We start from the raw sequence: 18,038 nt of genomic DNA on the forward strand, positions 1-18,038 counted from the left end.
TTACACTGCATATTGTTGGGACTCTGAACATCTGTAAGAGTAGAGGACAGAATAGAACTGTCATCCCAAGACACATAATGGTGTACACCGAGGTTCCAGAGAGCTTTGGTGATTTTTGCCTACAGTTTGGTGGGCAGTTATGTGTTGCACCTGGAAGTCATCACACGCAAAGGCATTCTAGAAAAGGATGAGATGAAATCACAGTGAAGGTAAGGCATTGAATCTTGCTAAGTAACCACCAATATTGTGGGGCAGACAGCAGATAGTGAAGATATTTGTGGATGGTGCAAAGAGTCCCTACAAGGACAATATAGTGGTGATGTGTTAATCCTGCCCTATTGTATCCTGAATTGAATAGTCTCTGTTTAGTCTCAGCCATGGCTTTTTCTAAACCTCCTATAAGTAAAGTGTGGGTTGAGAGTCTATAGTGAGCCATACCAGAAGCTATTTGTTTCTTCTAAAACAAGGTAAGCTGGACAAGGGACATACCTTGGTGTGGGCTGTTTTTAATGTGTGGAGACATTAACTGTTTGAATTACTCAGGGACAATACTGACAGTTGTCCCAATTGGGTGGTCCATCAGGATGGAAGGATGAATGAGTAGTTAGATAATATTACACAAGCACATGAAATTGAAATGTACACTTTCTTATTTTTTTCAAGCTTTCCAGTTATTTCTAAAATGGAAATTCATGCATCAGCTTATGCATGAAACTATAGACACATCTGAAATTGGGACATACTGTATGCTAACATCAAATTAAATGCAGAGAACATATTACATGTGTTCTTACTTATATCTCTTTCAATCTCCTAGTTCTGCATAACCTCTAAATTTGTTAAGTAAAAGTACATGTTCACTTTTAACTGCATGGATTAATAGTGTTTTACCTCAATGAGACATGTTGTTCCCCACTGACAAAGCATTGAGGGAGGCCTTATGGATTTGCTACCATTTTGCTTCAATACATGTAGAAGTAAGGCTCAGAGTCACACTCTATTTATTCTATTCCCCTGCACAGCAACTAAATCACACTTTATCCAGGATGAACTATGATAATCAAAGTTATCGCATGTTGAAATAAGCCAATATCCAGCTATCATTTGTTAAGATACCTTCTTTCAAAAACAGCTAAATTTAAGATAAGCCATGGATGACATATTAAATAATAGATAATCTGAAGATGAGTTTTCAAATATTCCCCTTGTGGGTTCACTGTAGAAAAACAAGAAAAGAATGTGTGAGCTATGATTTGTAGAGTTTCCTGTAATGTTATAGTTAGCATTATGTCCAATTATATATACTGTTAGAAAGTAACAAAATATGGCAGATAAAAAGACTCCATTCCAGCACCTGAGCAGGAAAAGATAAATATGCCTTAATTCTGGCCTTGGCAGCTCTCATCTCCTGCTTTTCTACACTACATAGGACTGGGTTCCTAATTTATTTTCAGATAAAATAATACCCTTTAATGCATCTTTTTTCCCAGAGGAGGTTAAACTTGCTGTAGCTCTTTTACCCCAAGGTAATACAATTTGTAGAAATACTGAGGAAGCTTTCTAATTTTAGAAGTCATTATCTCCAGTCACTGAACTGTGGGGATATTCAATAAATCTATAGTCAAAGATAATTTACTGTGGAAAAAATTAATAGTAGTATCTTACAGAGAGAATTTCAAGTCCTATTGCCATATAAATAAATGTTTGTTAATAACCAATTCAATTCAGACAGCTAGGCTTAAATCCAGTGGAAAAAAATTGACTTCAAATTTATAAGATCCAGAGATTACATAGATAATGAAAGTGAATGATCTTAAAACAATATTTGCAGTGTTTTGAGCATTTTGTAGAAATTGATTGTCATTATCTTCAGGATTGCTTTATCTCCTTTTGTTCATTTCACTGCTCTGCCATATTGGGAATTGGAATTAATGACATCACTTTTATTATTTGGGGGCAATTTCATAAACATGCACAACTTAGTATTCGACATATTGATTCTGAAGCTTTCATGTAGGAAAATTGGCATTAATGGAGTGATACATACAGCTGAAAATTAACAATCAATATTTGAGCCATTTCAGAATTTTACAGGGTATATTTCCACCTCAGCTATTGTAATTTGTTCTAAATCTGTACCTTTCTGTACTACTGAACTTTGTAGGGCTATCTATAATCCTTCTTTCCAAATCCCCTTAACATTAATATGTAAACTTATATCTTTTAATTATGATAATTACTTGTTCTATTAATTATGGTAAAGCTAGAAGCACCACCTGCAATCTATTTTGTTTCCATTCCTGATCTATGTTCATTTGGTTTTTTCTTCTTCCTTTTTTCTTCCTGATGTATAATTTAGTTATAATATTATTAAACTACAATTGACCTTACTCAATTTCTAATCCATCATCCTCTGGCAGTTTTGCTAAAGCTCTGGGGGAAAACAGATATAAAATTTTCAAAAGAAAAATGCATATTCAGTAATTTCAAGTAACAAGACTTATTTTCTATATTATGTACCTAAAGTTTTAAAGAAGAAATGTTTAATCTGTATGAATCCCTATACACTGCAACCAACTTTGCTATTTAAAATTATTCATCAAAGTCTAAGGAACACAAACTCTTTAGTCATCACCATCATCCATGTTAAATTAGCATAACCTTATCTGTGAAAGATAATTAGGGGAAAAAAACATGTTGAATATCTATAATATTAAATAATTTCTAGTAGCAGGACCACATTAGCAGAGATCTTCATTCACTATACTGATTATAGGTTGTGTTCTATATTAAGTTTTCATGTATATTTATAGAAAGCTCATTTTCCAAGCAACAATGTCACCCCCTCATGTTCAGAGTTTGGAAAAGTACAAGCAAAAATAAATAAATAAGATAGACATCTAAAAACTGTGTAATTTATTCTTTATGTTTATTTATTCTGTTTATGTCCTTTCTTTGTCCTTAAATCAGCACTTCAAGCAGCTAATGAATATAAGCATCTATCTGTAGCATCTTCAGCAAATGCTCAAGTAATTCTTTTTTCTTTTTTTTTTTTTTTGGTAATCTTCCCAAACTTAATCCAACTCAGATTTATAGCTCATATTGGGCATTATTAAAACCTACAGTCCAATTTTAACAGCCAATGAACAGCTGTCTAAGTTCATTTCAGCCCCTTTAGCTAACCAGGCACCATTCCCATTTCCAACCTCCTTCTCTCCAACCTTCACCAGCTCTAATGCCAGCATATTATCTAATATGGTAATCAGCCCATCTGTGGCCCCACCTTCTCCTATGAGAACTTTCCTATTAAAATCTAAACCAAGCTCTACCCTCAACCCCTTATCAACCAAGTGAATACAAACTGTTTTGTTTAGGGATCTGCTGGAATGCAGGTATACTGTATGTGAAGAGCCAGTGAGCTACTATGGGAGAAAAGAGGATCATTTAGAATCCTGAAATACAGCATAGCTGAAACAGAACAATTCCACACTGGAGTAGTTTGTTGGGATTCCACTTTTTTATTCTCTTTCATATGTATCTGCTTTACAAGAAGAAAAGCATATTTGCATGCTCCATCATGTTCCTTGGTTTTTCTGAATGTAATTCTTTACATTTTCCTTGTTACTGCTACTGCTTTTACTTTGATTTTCTCAGAAACTTAAAAAGGACAGGAAGTATCAGTTGTAAGACTTGGTACTACCCATTTTTTCATAAAGCAAGATTGCCTTTTTCAATAACCTCAGTGACAGTATTATTTTTTCATTCCCATCTTCATAATATTATACAGAAGTGTATCAAACATGCAGGCCCTCATTTTTGTGGATCACAATCAGTGTTATAAGAAAATGCTTTGAATAATTTGATTCCTTTCTGTTTTCTAAAATCTTGAGCATGCTTTCCTTCTCATCAGATGACATTAGCTTATTAAACTATGGGATTTGCTTACCAAGGTTATCCATAGGTTGTCCATAAAACCTAATGATTTGATCCTGCCCCAGATCTCAGTTTGGGAAGAATGCTTCTGTCATAATGAAACTGATAAAATATGCTTATTATTAAAAAAAAAAAATGGAAGGAATATATTATCTATATATTCTACCAATAGAATCTTGGTTCTTAGATATGCCTGCAAAATGTTCCAGCAAGACCAAATCTGTGCTCATGTTAATATATATATATATATATATTTATTTTTTTATATATTTATATATATATTTTTTTTTTTTTAACCTCTCTTCACTTTTCACCCGGATGGGCCATAGTTTATTTTTTATGATTTTATGGGACTCCAAAGGATACATCAAGCATATTGTGATGTAATGTGGTAATCAATGTTTAAGTGAAATGTTATAGTTTTTTTGTTTATTTCCTTTTTTTGTTGTTGTTCTTTTGTTTTTGTGTTTTTGCCTTAAGTCTTTCAGGGTGTTTAGGAATGGGTTCATCAAGCCTAGCAGAAGCTAACATACCTATTTTAGTAAAGCAATATATGCCATTGAGTTTCAGTTATGCAATCGGTCTGGGTACCTGCTGGAGATCTTGGTTATTTTCTTTGTCTTTTAAGTTAAATTTTGGATCCAGTGGCTGCCAACAAAATGAGACTTTCTAGGACATCAGCTTATGTTTTTATTCCTACTCCTTTTCAAGGTGGGAAATAGATATTATGTTGGGTTTGGAAGAAGGATCAGTAGTATTGGATCCACATTCTTTTTCACTGTAAAGGTGTATGAGCTTTAAGAGTCTGATTGCCTTTTCAATTATGCCATAATCTTAACACTTGTTGAAGAGGCAAAATTTAATTGTCTTTTAGGGAATAGCATATTAATATATTCTTGTTTGTATACTATTTTTACATATACATAAATATTTCCGATTTTCTTTGTTCAGTTTACCAGTGGATTGCTATTGCAAAATGTAATAATATGCTGGAAACTTCATTAAAAATAAACAAAATAAAGACTTCCCATAGGACAGGGATTTTTTTAAACTGTCTATCCTATTTTGAATTATGAGCACCACAGATCATTTAATATTTTCCCCAGTGCTTCATTTTCCCTGAACACAACAACTTAATCATATAGCAATTGTTACATTGATATTATACTGCTAAGATAGCAATGATGCACTGTTTCTCTGGAGCAGCATTAAAAACTTTGCCATGCCATAAATAATTTCACTTTAGTTGCATTAGATTAGAGACAGTTAGGCCAATTTTATTTACAGGGCAGTGCTTCTGGCTTCAAAGCTGCTGTACTAATACAATAGAATTCCTTGGTGGGAGGGCAATTCCTGTTTTTCCCCCTTTTTGAGAGATCACTAGTGAACTTCTAATCTCTCAAGGCATCATACACAAAATGCCTTTTGATAATTAATACACTATATGATTGCTTTATCACAGCCCTCCCCAATTGTATCCTTTTTGATATTTTATTATTCATCTCCCAGAATTCTACAGGCTACGCTGGAAATTTATATGGTACCTCTAGGGTATCGATTATATGACAATTCTGTCCTAACCTGAATTATGATTTAGTTAGTATATTGAATTTCAAGGTAAGGTTGAAAAAAATGAAAAACAAAGAACTTAGAAATTCAAATATGTGTCGAAGTAGAAAAATATTGCTTATTGTTATGAAACACATAGACTGTTTTGCCACATCCCTTGTCCCTCAGAGCTTTACAAACTCAAAAAAATTACAGAATTAGATGCATAGAAACTTATTTTAAAAAATATTTTGAAACATACTCACGCGTGATATATTGAAGCTTATGAGCAGAACAAAAGAGGAACAAAAGAAATTCTCAAACAGTTACTAGGCCACTGCTATTCCTATCAGTCTTGCAGCAGTGGTAGTGATTGGGACACCTCTAAAAATCATTTCACCCAAGAATTTTGACTACACTGATTTTGGACAAAACCCATTATAACTTGGGAGAAATACACATTTATTTTACCCTATATAGAGTAGATGTCCAGTGCCAGTTCAGTAGCAAGATACACATCTTCAAGATACTTGTATGCATAAATACACATTTCCAATCCAAAAAGATAATAGGACCTGTTTCAGGGTTGCAAGCATAAATACAAAGAGTTAATTTTCATTTCTTTTACCCACAGGCCTACCCACGGATAGCGCCGGCATTTTGGCACTACCTGCGGGTAGAAGTGAGTAGCAGACATTGGAATACTCCCATACTTATGCATTATGTTTTTAATAGTTATTTGCAATCCAAATGTATCCATGATTTAAAGTATATAATTGCCATTTTCTATTGATGTAGTCTTGTACTAATTTCATAGTATGTTGTCTAATTACTAACTCTTGAATTCACAATTACTCAATTCTCACTATATAAGAAAACAGAAATTTCTTAAGCTATATATAAGCCTAGCTTGTGCCACACCTCATAGTGATGGTTATTAGCCCTTAAATTAATGCAATTTGACATTAGTAACAAATTTAGTTTTGAAAGATTGCTAGGATGTCACATCCCATTTTCTCTTCTTTTGTCCCTCAGGAGAATGAGCAGCTCAGCTATTCTTCCACAAGGTCGAAGGCTCCAAGTGTTATTGTCACAGGTCTCAAACCAGCCACCAAGTACATATTTCATATCAGACTCAGGACTGCAACAGGATACAGTGGCTATAGCCAGAAGTTTGAATTTGAAACTGGAGATGAAAGTAAGTCTAAATCAAAGGCCCCAAATCCTTGTATATATGACAGAAATAGCATCTAGTCTTACACAGCTAGCCATTGGGAATATTATGTCAAAACTGAATTCTTGACTCAAAATGTCTATGTCTGTATTTACATGAATTTATTTACTACTTAGTTCCCAAGACCGTAGACGATTGAGCTTGATTTGCAAAGTGTGCTTTAAATCTGCACTGTTTCAAAGAAAATCGTAACCTTTTATCTACTTTAGTTCTTCCTGTGGCTTTTATTAGTTTTCTGTTTTTGAAGTTCATCAGAATTGGAACTCCACCATGTCTGACAAACTATCACTGATTGCTGTTCTGGAAAGTCTACAAGTTATACTCTTGAATAGGAACATAAAGGCAGGCTTGACCAAAGCTAAGCTTCACCAAATAATTCAAATCAAAGTCACACTTTTGTGAATATTTTATCTGAATGCTATATCATAAAACATTCACAAAGTCCCCACTGGCAGCAGTCCTCCCCCTTTCCCTATACCATAATCCCAAATTACTGCACAGTAGACGGATAGAATTGGGGTTACAGTCCCCAAATCTTTAGTAGGAAAATGATGCTATACATTTTCTTTAATTCAGCCAAAGCTGAAACAAAGAATGTGCATGCAATATTTATGTATATGAAATTGAAAGTATACCTCAGGAATGGATAGTGGAGATATTGTACAAAGATCCATCCTGAAGGAGCAATAACAACTTGTAATGCATTCATAATTTGTAGTTACCCACCCTACATCTTGAACTTTCTTAACATTTCTTGATATTTTATTTTCAATAATCTGATAAAACGCAATATGTGTATTGTGTATATTACATATGATATAATCAACCAGTTATTTAGATCAGTAATGCCATATACTAGACTAAATTTTCCTCAGATCTCAATGTAAAAAAATAAACTACAGATTATGACTTCAGCAGATAAGGCATTTGAAACAGCTACAGTTAACCACAGATTATTCAAATAAAGAAAATCAGTTTAAATTCCATCAATATTTGCCACCAATATCATCTAAACTTGGCATAGAAGTACACATGTAACGGTGATAACATGTGACAAGTCAATCCATTCATGATGACAACTGCATAAGCAATCATTGTGGCAACTGAGTTGTGAAAATCAGACTATGCATCAGCACATTATATTTTCAAAGCTATGTGTATTTTAAAAGCTTACATAACTTCCCCTTAGAATACAGGTCACTTTACGTATTGAGCAGCAGCACATTCACTGAGATTCAATCAATTCATCAATTTATGGAATATGTAATATACTTCTGTCTGTGTGTATATATGTGTGTATGTTAATTCTATATTCAAAATGCTTAGAGTATTTTAAAAGATTAAGTTTGTTAAGATTAAGTATGCTGATACTACCAGGCTAGAATTAATTTTGTTACATGTGTTAACAAAGTAGAAATACTGCCAAAGAATTTTTCAGACCATAACCCAGTGACTTTAACATATAAGAGGAGTGTTAGGACTTATACATGGAGACTAAATGAAACTTTGCTACAAAAGGAATCAATAATGAAGGACTGTAAAAAGAAGTTGAAATAATTTTTTGAGAACAATATTAATAAAGGCACTAACCTAAGGACAGTATGGAATCCCAGTAAAGCCTTTGTAAGAGGGCAATTTATAAGGCAAAACAGGAAACTTGAAAAGACAAAGACAAGAGAAGATGCAAAGTATTTTAATGGAGATAAAAATGAAAGAGGAGAAACTAAGTAATCTCCAGGAAGGAAAAAATGTCTCACAACAAGTTAAACTTTTATAATGCCAACTTTATATGTTAAGAATAAGAGAATGGAAATAAAAAGAAATTTTGCAGAACAGAAGAACTTTGTGTCAGCAAATAAGCCAGGAAAACAGTCTCATATAAATTGAGAAATTGAAAAGAAAATGATACTAAAATTACAAAATGGGAAAACTACAGTAACAGACAATGCAAGTATACAAGGAATATTCCATCAATACTAGACAAAACTATGTAAAGGAGAAGAAATCTTCCCAGCAAAAGTGGGTGAATATTTAAAGAAACAAAATTTACCAAAGTAATAGATAAACAAAGCAGATGATGAATGGACCTATAACAATAAGGGAATTTTCTAAGCCTATAAAAAAAGACAAAAATAGGGAAAGTTCCTGACCCAGATGAATTGTCAGCCTCTTACTATAAACATTTTGAAGATGAACTGCTACAACCTCTTCAGGAAATGATAAATTCTATTCTAGATCACAGAAGGATACTGGATAGTTGGATAAGTGCAAACAGGTGCAAGCATCCTAAAGAAGGACAAAATCCATCCTTACTGAAAAATTACCAACCAATATCTTTACTGAATAATGATTATAAAATATTTACAATTAAACATTGTATTTAATTGAATACAATTTTAGCTGAAAGGATGAAAATGACTTGCAAGACTTTATTCATGAAAATCAGTGTGGCATTTTGCTAAAAGGCAACTAAGAGATAACATTAAAAATATTTGTAAAATATCAGAATATTTAGAGCAGCATAATGAAAAACAAGCTGCATTGATATTCATGGATGTGAAGAGAAAGCATTTGATAATTTAAACTGGACTTTTCTGTTCAAAATTCTGGAAGATATGGACTTTGGGGAAAATTTTATCACAATCAATATATACTTCACAAATGGCACAAATTATAGTTAATGGGAAATTGACCAAACCCTATGGAATATAGAAGAAACAAGGCAAGGATGCCTGCTTTCACTATTGTTATTCATTCTGGTCCTTGAAGTTTGGAATAGTGACATAAGACATGAAAAGAGAATAGCTGGGATGAAGGTTGAAAAAGAAGTATACAAACTAAAGGCATTTGCTGATTACTTGGTTTTAATTTTGGAAAATCCCATGGAAAAAATAAAAATGTTAGTGGAAAAATTAAAGCAATTTGGTGCATTGGCTGGATTTAAAATTAACAATAAGAAAATGAAGATGTCAACAAAAAAAATGAGGATAAAAGATCAAAAAAGAATTGATTGTAAAATCTGGTTTTCAGGTTGAGAAAAAAGTAAAATACCTAGTATTACTATGACCAATATGAATTGTAAGTTATTTCAAAATAATTATGTTAAGGTTTGGAATGAAATCGAGAAATATATGTTAAGATGGGAAAAGTTACAATTATCACTGTTTGGGAGGATTTCTATGGTAAAAATGAATGTATTTCCTGGAATGATATTTTTATTTCTAACAATACCTGTTTTGACAAATGATGCACCTTTCAAGCAATGGTCAAAAGAATATCTAGATTTATATGGCAAAGGAATAAACCAAGGGTTAAATATAAAATTCTTCAAGATGCAAAGGAAAGAGGAGGACTAAGACTGTCAGATTTCAAATTGTATTTTGCAGCCTACTGTTTGGTTTGGATGAAAGAGTGGGTGCTGTTGAGAAATAAGAAAATGTTAGAATTAGAAGTGCATGATTTGAAGTTTTGGATGGCATGGCTTTTTATGGTATGATAAACTTAAAGTTAATGTAGATTTTAAAAAACATTATTTTATAAGTGCCATATTAAGAATATGGAATAAATATAAACCAGGCTGTGCCCGAAAATATCTTTATTGCTTTCAGCACAAGAAGCATTTTACAGTTGATATGTTAATGGTTAACACATCAAGATTTGTTAGTACAGGAACGTGGACAGCTTAAGATGTAGTCAAGAGAACAACTGACTACACAGGGATATAATTTTCAATGTTTTTCATATGCACAAGAGAGAGATTTAATATAGATAAAAAAGTAACTAGATTGAACAATATAAGATGGAATTTGAAATTGAATTATGTACAGGTGAACATGTGATTGGTAAATGTACAAACTTCTGTTGAGATTTGAAGCAGAAGAAGAAGAAGTTAAAGAGTTGGTTTATGACACCAGAGAAATTATCTAAGATGTATAAAGGTGCTTCTGATCACTGTTGGAAATGTGAAAAACATGAAGGGACATTTTACCATGCATAGTAGACTTGCAAAAAAGCAAAAATATTGGATACAAATAAACATGATGATGCAAAGAATTTTAAAGATTAATATTCAGATGAAACCAGAACTTTTCTTATTGGGACCTATGAATAGCCAATTAGAAAAGTTTTGTGGAGGACTGGTTTTGTATATGATAAATGCAGCAAAACTACTATGTGCACAAAGATGGAAAAACACTGAAACACCCACAATGGAGGAGTGGATTGTGAAGATGATGGAATTTGCAGAAATGGCAAAATTGGCCTGTTTTGATCAGGAATAAAACAATAAGTAATTTTATAAAAGACTGGAAACCTCTTATGGCCTTTTTGCTGGAAATGGAAAAAAATGAATTGGTGATTATTGGGTTGAATATGGGAAGAAGGGAACTATGTTATATAATCTTAAAGAGGAAAGAGGATGATAAATTGTAACAGCTGTAAAGACTGGAAGTCACTTCTTTATATTTGTTTTTCTTTTTCTATCTGTACTGTTTCCTGCACTTTTTTCTTTTTTCTATTTATTAATTTTTCTTTATGTATTTTCATGTTTATCTTTTACCTCTGTTAAAATCTCTAATAAAAATTATATATGTATATTAAAAAATGAACAGGCATGTTGTGGCAGTATATATGATGGGTTGTTCTGTGAGAAAATTATTTCTAAGGGGCAATCATTTTCAGTATTTTAAAGAAATTTAGAAATACCTTTATGTTTTATAATATTTGTTGGTTTCAGTTATGGATTTTCCAATGTTCTTGCAGTAAAAATCAACTTCTAGCAATCTCTCATGAACATATGGTTTAAAAACTTGGGAAAAAAGATACTATTATAAAGTATTATAAAGATACTATTATTGCAAATCAGTATAGGAACACAGGGCTGATACAAACATGAATGAGACTAGATTGTGAATCCCTTGCAGGTCTGGCAAACTATTTCTTTTTTTAATGTGAAACAGAATATATACAGTAGTTCATAATACATTCCACATTGTTTCGGCAGACCATTTGCAATTATTGCAATTCTGAATGGGACTTTGATTATATATATTTAATTTTTAAAGTTTTATGGAGATGATAGATATAGATATAGAGATATAGAGATATAGATAGATGATATATTGCTCTACCATCCCCAGAGGCCTCCAGCACTGAGGTGTGTTAGGAGTAGTGTAAATCAATCAATAAATAAAAATAATTCCTGAAAAATATGGGATAATGACTATTTTCTAAATTGTAAATTTATGATGAAGGATTGTAAAATATTTTAAATATAATTTCTACAGTTATATTCCACTTCACATATATTACACGAAGTAAAATATAAAGCATTACAGAAAACTTTAAAGTCATTCTTTTCTGAAAGCCCGTTACACCTTCTTCTACTGGACAATCTGCTTTTCCCATTTTGCTGAGCAGAATGCAATCTACGCTCTTTCAATTACCTAGGATGGAATTAGGTACATCATTATGAAGAGCAGCCAGAAATTTAGGAATAGTTATTCATGGTGGTGCATGAAGCAGAAATAGGACTGTCTGGAGCAGCAGGAGTAATTTTAAAAGTTAATTAATCAAAGAGGATGTAATTTTTATTCTATATGAGTAGTCAAATGTATACTCATGCACAGAATATATTAATAATGAATAGCATAGCATACTTAAAAGACAGTTTCAGATGTAAATTGCAAGAAAATCTGATTTATTCATATTGGTTTACATCAGTAGAATACTACATAGAAATAAATATCAATACAATCAAAGAGTTGAATCAGGTGGAATACAAAAGGGCATCTCGCTCCCTATAGATGCCCTTTCTATTCTCCAAATATTCTCTGGAAAATCTTCTAGTGCTCCAGAGTATATTATGGGAGCATAGAAGGGAAAAAGAAAAAAAAATCCATCTGACGAGTGAAACTCCACTCAGTGATACTAGATTTTATCAGTTGTATGTGTGGTCACAAATGTGCACATAAAATGCATTTTATAGCACTTTATCAGTTCATATATGTGCATCAGGAAGTCAACTGGAGGAGCTGAAAGACATATTAAGCTGCACTTGCTCCAGTTTAAATACAAAAACTGGAATACTGTCCAAGCTGCTCTAAAGGCAATAGAATAAAACCTTTGATACATATCCCTCCTTCATCCCTCTTTTCATAACTGTGTTCTCTCCTTCAAATGTCACCATCTTCTATTAATCCTTCCTTTCTTCTAATAATAACATTGGTTGATATTAGCCTGATTGGCTCTCAGAAGAGTACAACAAAGAGCTACAAAGAATCAACATTTTCAAAAATCCCAAACTATTCCCATCATAAAAAAAATATTAATGCCAACCATATGTGGGGAAACGACTGACATAATGATATGGCCAAACAAAGGACTTTTATTAATCCTGTTATTGTAGCTTTCCCCAATCTGGTGCTCTCCCAGTTACACAGGGAACTGGATTGCAGAAAGCTTCCACTAGCATGTAGCATATCTGGGAGTGACACAGTGGATAAAAGATAAAATGCAACAAGAATGTGTAGGGAATAACAAGTTGTATATTTGGGGAAGAGAGTCCAAGAAATGGAGCAGAATGTTTCCTAAATTTTGAGGGAACTCAGAATAACTTAATACTGAAGCTCAAATTATAAATGTCTCTACAACTACAAGGAAAATATTAATTGATGTGATTTGATCAATCTAGCAAAAGCGTCTCTGGGCATCTTACAGTTGGATAAACTGTAAAATATGCAAGATCTACAAGAAGATGTTATAAATGCATAATGGGAGATTGATAAATTTCACTTTCTCTCACTCTGTCTCCTAATCTCTCACTAAACGGAGGAATGTAATTTCAATTTTGATATTTAATCAGCATGGAACTCTTTCTCACTAATCTTGCTAATGGCTGAACATTTATTTCTATACTTCTGAAGAGGGAACTTGCAAACAGATGCAGATCCACTGCCTGAGTCAACTGTCAGGATTGTAAGAAAGGAGCTCATACCAGAGCACATGGAGGGGCTACATCTGTTATCTCCTGCTTTTCCTCAGTATACAAGTGCTGGCCAGTGCAATTATTGCTAGGAGGCAATTTCAGTCTACAAGTTTGAGACAAACAGCAGTGAAGAAGCTAATGAGATATGCAACTTTCTGAGGCATAGGAGATTGGTTGTGTTAATGGGTTCTTCTCTCACTGCTCTACTTTGTGAGTGCCTGATATAAACCTAACTGTATTTAAAATGTCCTGTGGTCAGAACTATAAGAAATATATTTCAGTGGGTTGTGGGGGAGGGAGCAAGCAGAAACACCTTGCTTCATCTAAAGGAATCACATTAATATCTTTGTTTTGTGCTGTCAGGAAGAGTAGTTATAAATTAAGCATTAGAGAGACTTCACTTACTATATATGTTGAAGTATATGACCCACTGGCTGTTCCTTAGATCTCATATGAGTCCCAAAGCTGGGGAAATCTTTATCTTATTGTGACAATGGAGATTTTTTAAAGTCTGACTCTACTCTGGGACAGAGGGAGTTCTTTTTGGGAGTTTGGGGAGCCTTTTCCTTCCTAGCAACAACCTTCCTAAAATACCAAGCTTCATAAAGAAAAAAACACAACAGCTTTGGTGATAACTCTTTAAAGCCTTACTCTTGTGGGACAGTGAAAAATTCTTTAAGCCGGTTTGGATTAATGATATAACATTTTTCTGTTTGGCTTTATATGTGTTCATCTAAAATTGTTTATATGTGTTCATCTAGAATTGTGCTCGGTGCATAAGTATAATAAAACAAAAGAGCAGGGTATCTAAAGGAGTGTATAAATGAGTCTGTATTTGTGATCGACACATCCTTGAAAGAAAGAAAATGGCATGTAATTTGTGGTAAGACTGCATGTACATGTGTATCTGAGAAAGGAATGTGGAGATGTCTGTGAGAGAAGTGTGTAGAATGGGCTACGTGAATGTAGCTTGTCTGACAATACAAGTCTGATTATGTGGCTCCACTATGGGTTCCATGTTCATAGTGAGAATATTCTTCCTCTTCAGATTGTAGCCCATCTAGTTCTGGCATGAGACTCTTGAATTAAGGATCAGTTCAATTGTAAGACATTACAGTCTTAATGTAAATTCCCTATTCTTGAATGTAAGACTATGACTGTTATTCCTGTGAAATTTAATAAAATGCAAGTAATTGATACCAATGGAAGATAATATCTATAGCTCAGGGTTGAACTGTGGAGTCCTTGGGGTTCTCTGAGCTTGGTAGTTTTCTTGCAAACGTTTTGTTACTCAGCTGGGTAACATCTTCAGTGCTAGAATAGAGTGGAGTTTGCTCTCTGTTTATATACAGTGGCTTGCCCTGCCTGTGTTGGTGTTCCTGGTAGTTCCTTGATTAGGGTATTGTTTACTGCTTGATTGTATGTCTGGTGATAATCCTGGTGTTAATCTCTGCTCATCTGGGTGATGATTGCTGGTGAGGAGATATTCTGGTCTTTTGTTTCCTTTTTATTGTCTCTTTTGAATAGTGTGTAGAAGTTTATCTCTGTGTGCCTGTTGATGGCTGCCTTGTCTGAATATCAAGCTTCCAGCAATGAAGATGTTACCTAGCCAGGTAACGAAATGTTTGCAAGAAAACAACCAAGCTCAGAGAACCCCAAAGACTATGCAAGTAATTGATGTAATTATCTACAATCCCAACATTTTTAATCTCTAAAATGGTCAGTTTAAAGATTATCTTAAATATTTTGTATCATTTTAAAATTTTCTTCAGTGGGATTAAATATGTAGAATATGAAGAAGGAAAAGGGTCAGTCAATCATATCTTGGCCCATACGTTTAAAAACTGTGTTTGTTTTTGTTCTACATAATGCCTTTTGCATCTATCTATATTCTTGATGTTAATTCCTTTCCATTAGAACTCCAGTCACCACAGTTTGTATCTATATGTCTTACATGTGCTCCCTTTTATCTGTCCAACTGTCTTTCTGTCACTTTCCTATTTTTCACTCTGCTGGAGGATCTTCTGGCTGACAGATGTCAGTTTGCAATAACTAAAGCATGTAGCCAACAGACTAAAATTGAGCTGGTAATAAGGTGCAAGCTCACCCAGTGGCTAAATGGTCAATCTATTTAAAAATAAAAAATGTGCACCCTTTAAATTAAATTCAAGTTACCTTTTTCATGCTGTATGGTAAACATAGAAGGTACCCAAAGTTTCTGAAAGGGAAAAGCACTCCTGTCTCCTGGTTTCGTGCAGTCTGACTAACATAGACACTTAATCACAGTTGTTCTAATTTTTATATAGCTGGAGGTATTTAAGTTGTCTGAACATTTTCAGCTCCAAAGTCAATATGAAGTGAAGCCTAATCTTTCTGCTAGTGTCAATAAAATGAAGATAGTCATTAATTAATTAATTAATTCAATTTATATTATACCTTTCATTGAGGAACTTGTTGCTTACAAAGCAGTCTTTTCTCTTTTTTCCAACAGCAATTCTGAGAGGTAGATTTGGTTGAAAGAGCCTAACTGGCTCAAAGTCACCCAGGGACCTTCTGTGGCTGAAGGTACCCCTGTTCCTAATGCCACACTTCAACCACTATAGCAAACTGGCTGTTATATATTTAAAGTGTTTTTGTAGTTTATATTGGACAAAGTCTTATTACTCACTAAGCTGAACAAACTTTTTAATCAAGTTTTATGGTTGTGAAGCAATGGACTTCAGTGGACTTTTGATATTTTTCTTCTTGCATTAGTACAGCAACTTTCAGAAAGAGTTGCTTTCTGTGCAAATACAAATTCAGTAAGTACAATTAGTGTGATATAGCAGGATACACCTGGCCTAGATTCTGCTCTGGCTCCTCATATAAATGACATTTGGAATATCTATCTCCACTTATTTATTTGACTACTTGGTTATACCCACTCCACCAGCCCTATCAATTGTCATGTTCTACAGTCTGAGGCAAGGAAGAGAAACCAAAAATGTTATCAAACCCTGATAAGAAAAACATATAAAATTGATTGCCTCCATCTCATCTAGAGTGTGATTGCATAAGCCTAACACAATATCAGCTGAATGTCAGTTCCACAAAATGGAAGATTCAGATCAGGTAGAGAGATTGTTTTCCAGAACTGATCCAGAACAGAGTTTAATTGCATGAGAAAGGTTGGGGAGAAAGTTTTGAATCATAGGCACATAGTTGCTCTTGGCCATTGCTCTGCCTGTCTCCTATTATGGTTTGGTCTTTTTGCATTTTTGTTTTGTTTTGCCTGTGTTTCTGTGGCTTTGGTGGGGAACCAGACTGACACTGCCAGCTCCAGCTCCTCCAATTTTCAGGTCCCTCAGCTCTCTGATGAAGCACAGCTATTGAAAGTGGTCCTTGGAGTTAATTGACAAAGAGCTGCCTGGATGGCTGGTTATGTTTCCTAGTGAAGCCTGGTTCTTGAAGGGTCATGTCCTGAGAATGGCACTCCCAGCAATCAAAACAATTTTCCAATTCGCTACAAGAAAGTAATTCAAACAACTCACAGAGAGCCTGCCTGAATGCACTCACTAATAAATGAGAATTGCAGTTTTCTTATTTAGTTTCCAAGATTCTATTATTTAACTCATTTTTACCGGCATTAAACTTGATTAATCAGACTGATTAATATGAACCTCGCTTCCTTGTTCGTGCATTGCTGTTGGGGCTTGACATCGACATTCTGAAAGAGAGGAAATCCATAGAGATACCACTCTCCCCAGTCTTATTGGGCAGGCAGATGCCACTGGGACAAGATGATACAGCAAATATCCAAATTGTAAACCTTGTACAGTATCAGAGGGTTTCTAACCCTATAGCCATTCCAGCTTGCTGGAATTAAGCCTGAGTCTGATCATCCCCATCCTTAACTAGGATAAGACCTTCACTCATTTTTTTATTCAGACAGGGATTGACACATACAATTATGTATCTCACCACTAGCCGCTCCTTTAAATGCTTTTCCTGTTAGAGATAACTATAGTTAGAAAAGTGCTATTATATATGCAGATATGGGCCACCCACATCCCATGAATAGACTAAAGGCACAGCAAAAACTACTTAGCGAAGGTCAGAATCTACCAAAGTTGATGTATCTACAAATTGCTGGAAGAATAAAAACTGACCTCAGAAATGAAGAAGGGGTTCTAAGAAAAATGACAGAATTTGGAATGCTCATAGAGAATCAAGACCATCTACCAAGGTGTATGTATCAACTGTCACTCATATATGACACGAAGACAGAACAAATTAAACATTTCATAAAATGGATGCAAAATTTTAAAGAAACAGTTACAACACAACAATGGGAAGAAT

The 18,038-nt window shown here is 33.9% G+C and overlaps 1 protein-coding gene across 1 annotated transcript in view; it reads left to right on the forward strand.

Annotated features, from left to right (window-relative positions):
• Positions 1 to 18,038, forward strand: part of EPHA6 (EPH receptor A6) — a 426,028-nt gene that overhangs the window by 277,580 nt on the left and 130,410 nt on the right. Inside the window, exon 7 of the mRNA XM_088144521.1 lies at positions 6,517 to 6,679. Coding sequence (XP_088000647.1) covers positions 6,517 to 6,679 — 163 coding nt within the window. The remainder of the gene's footprint in view (positions 1 to 6,516; positions 6,680 to 18,038) is intronic.

The sequence above is a fragment of the Python bivittatus genome, unplaced genomic scaffold (genome assembly GCF_059951505.1).
Source record: "Python bivittatus isolate LINGU-HERP-01145 unplaced genomic scaffold, Pbiv_v1 ctg000350_np1212, whole genome shotgun sequence".
In the NCBI taxonomy this organism is placed as follows: Eukaryota; Metazoa; Chordata; class Lepidosauria; order Squamata; family Pythonidae; genus Python; species Python bivittatus.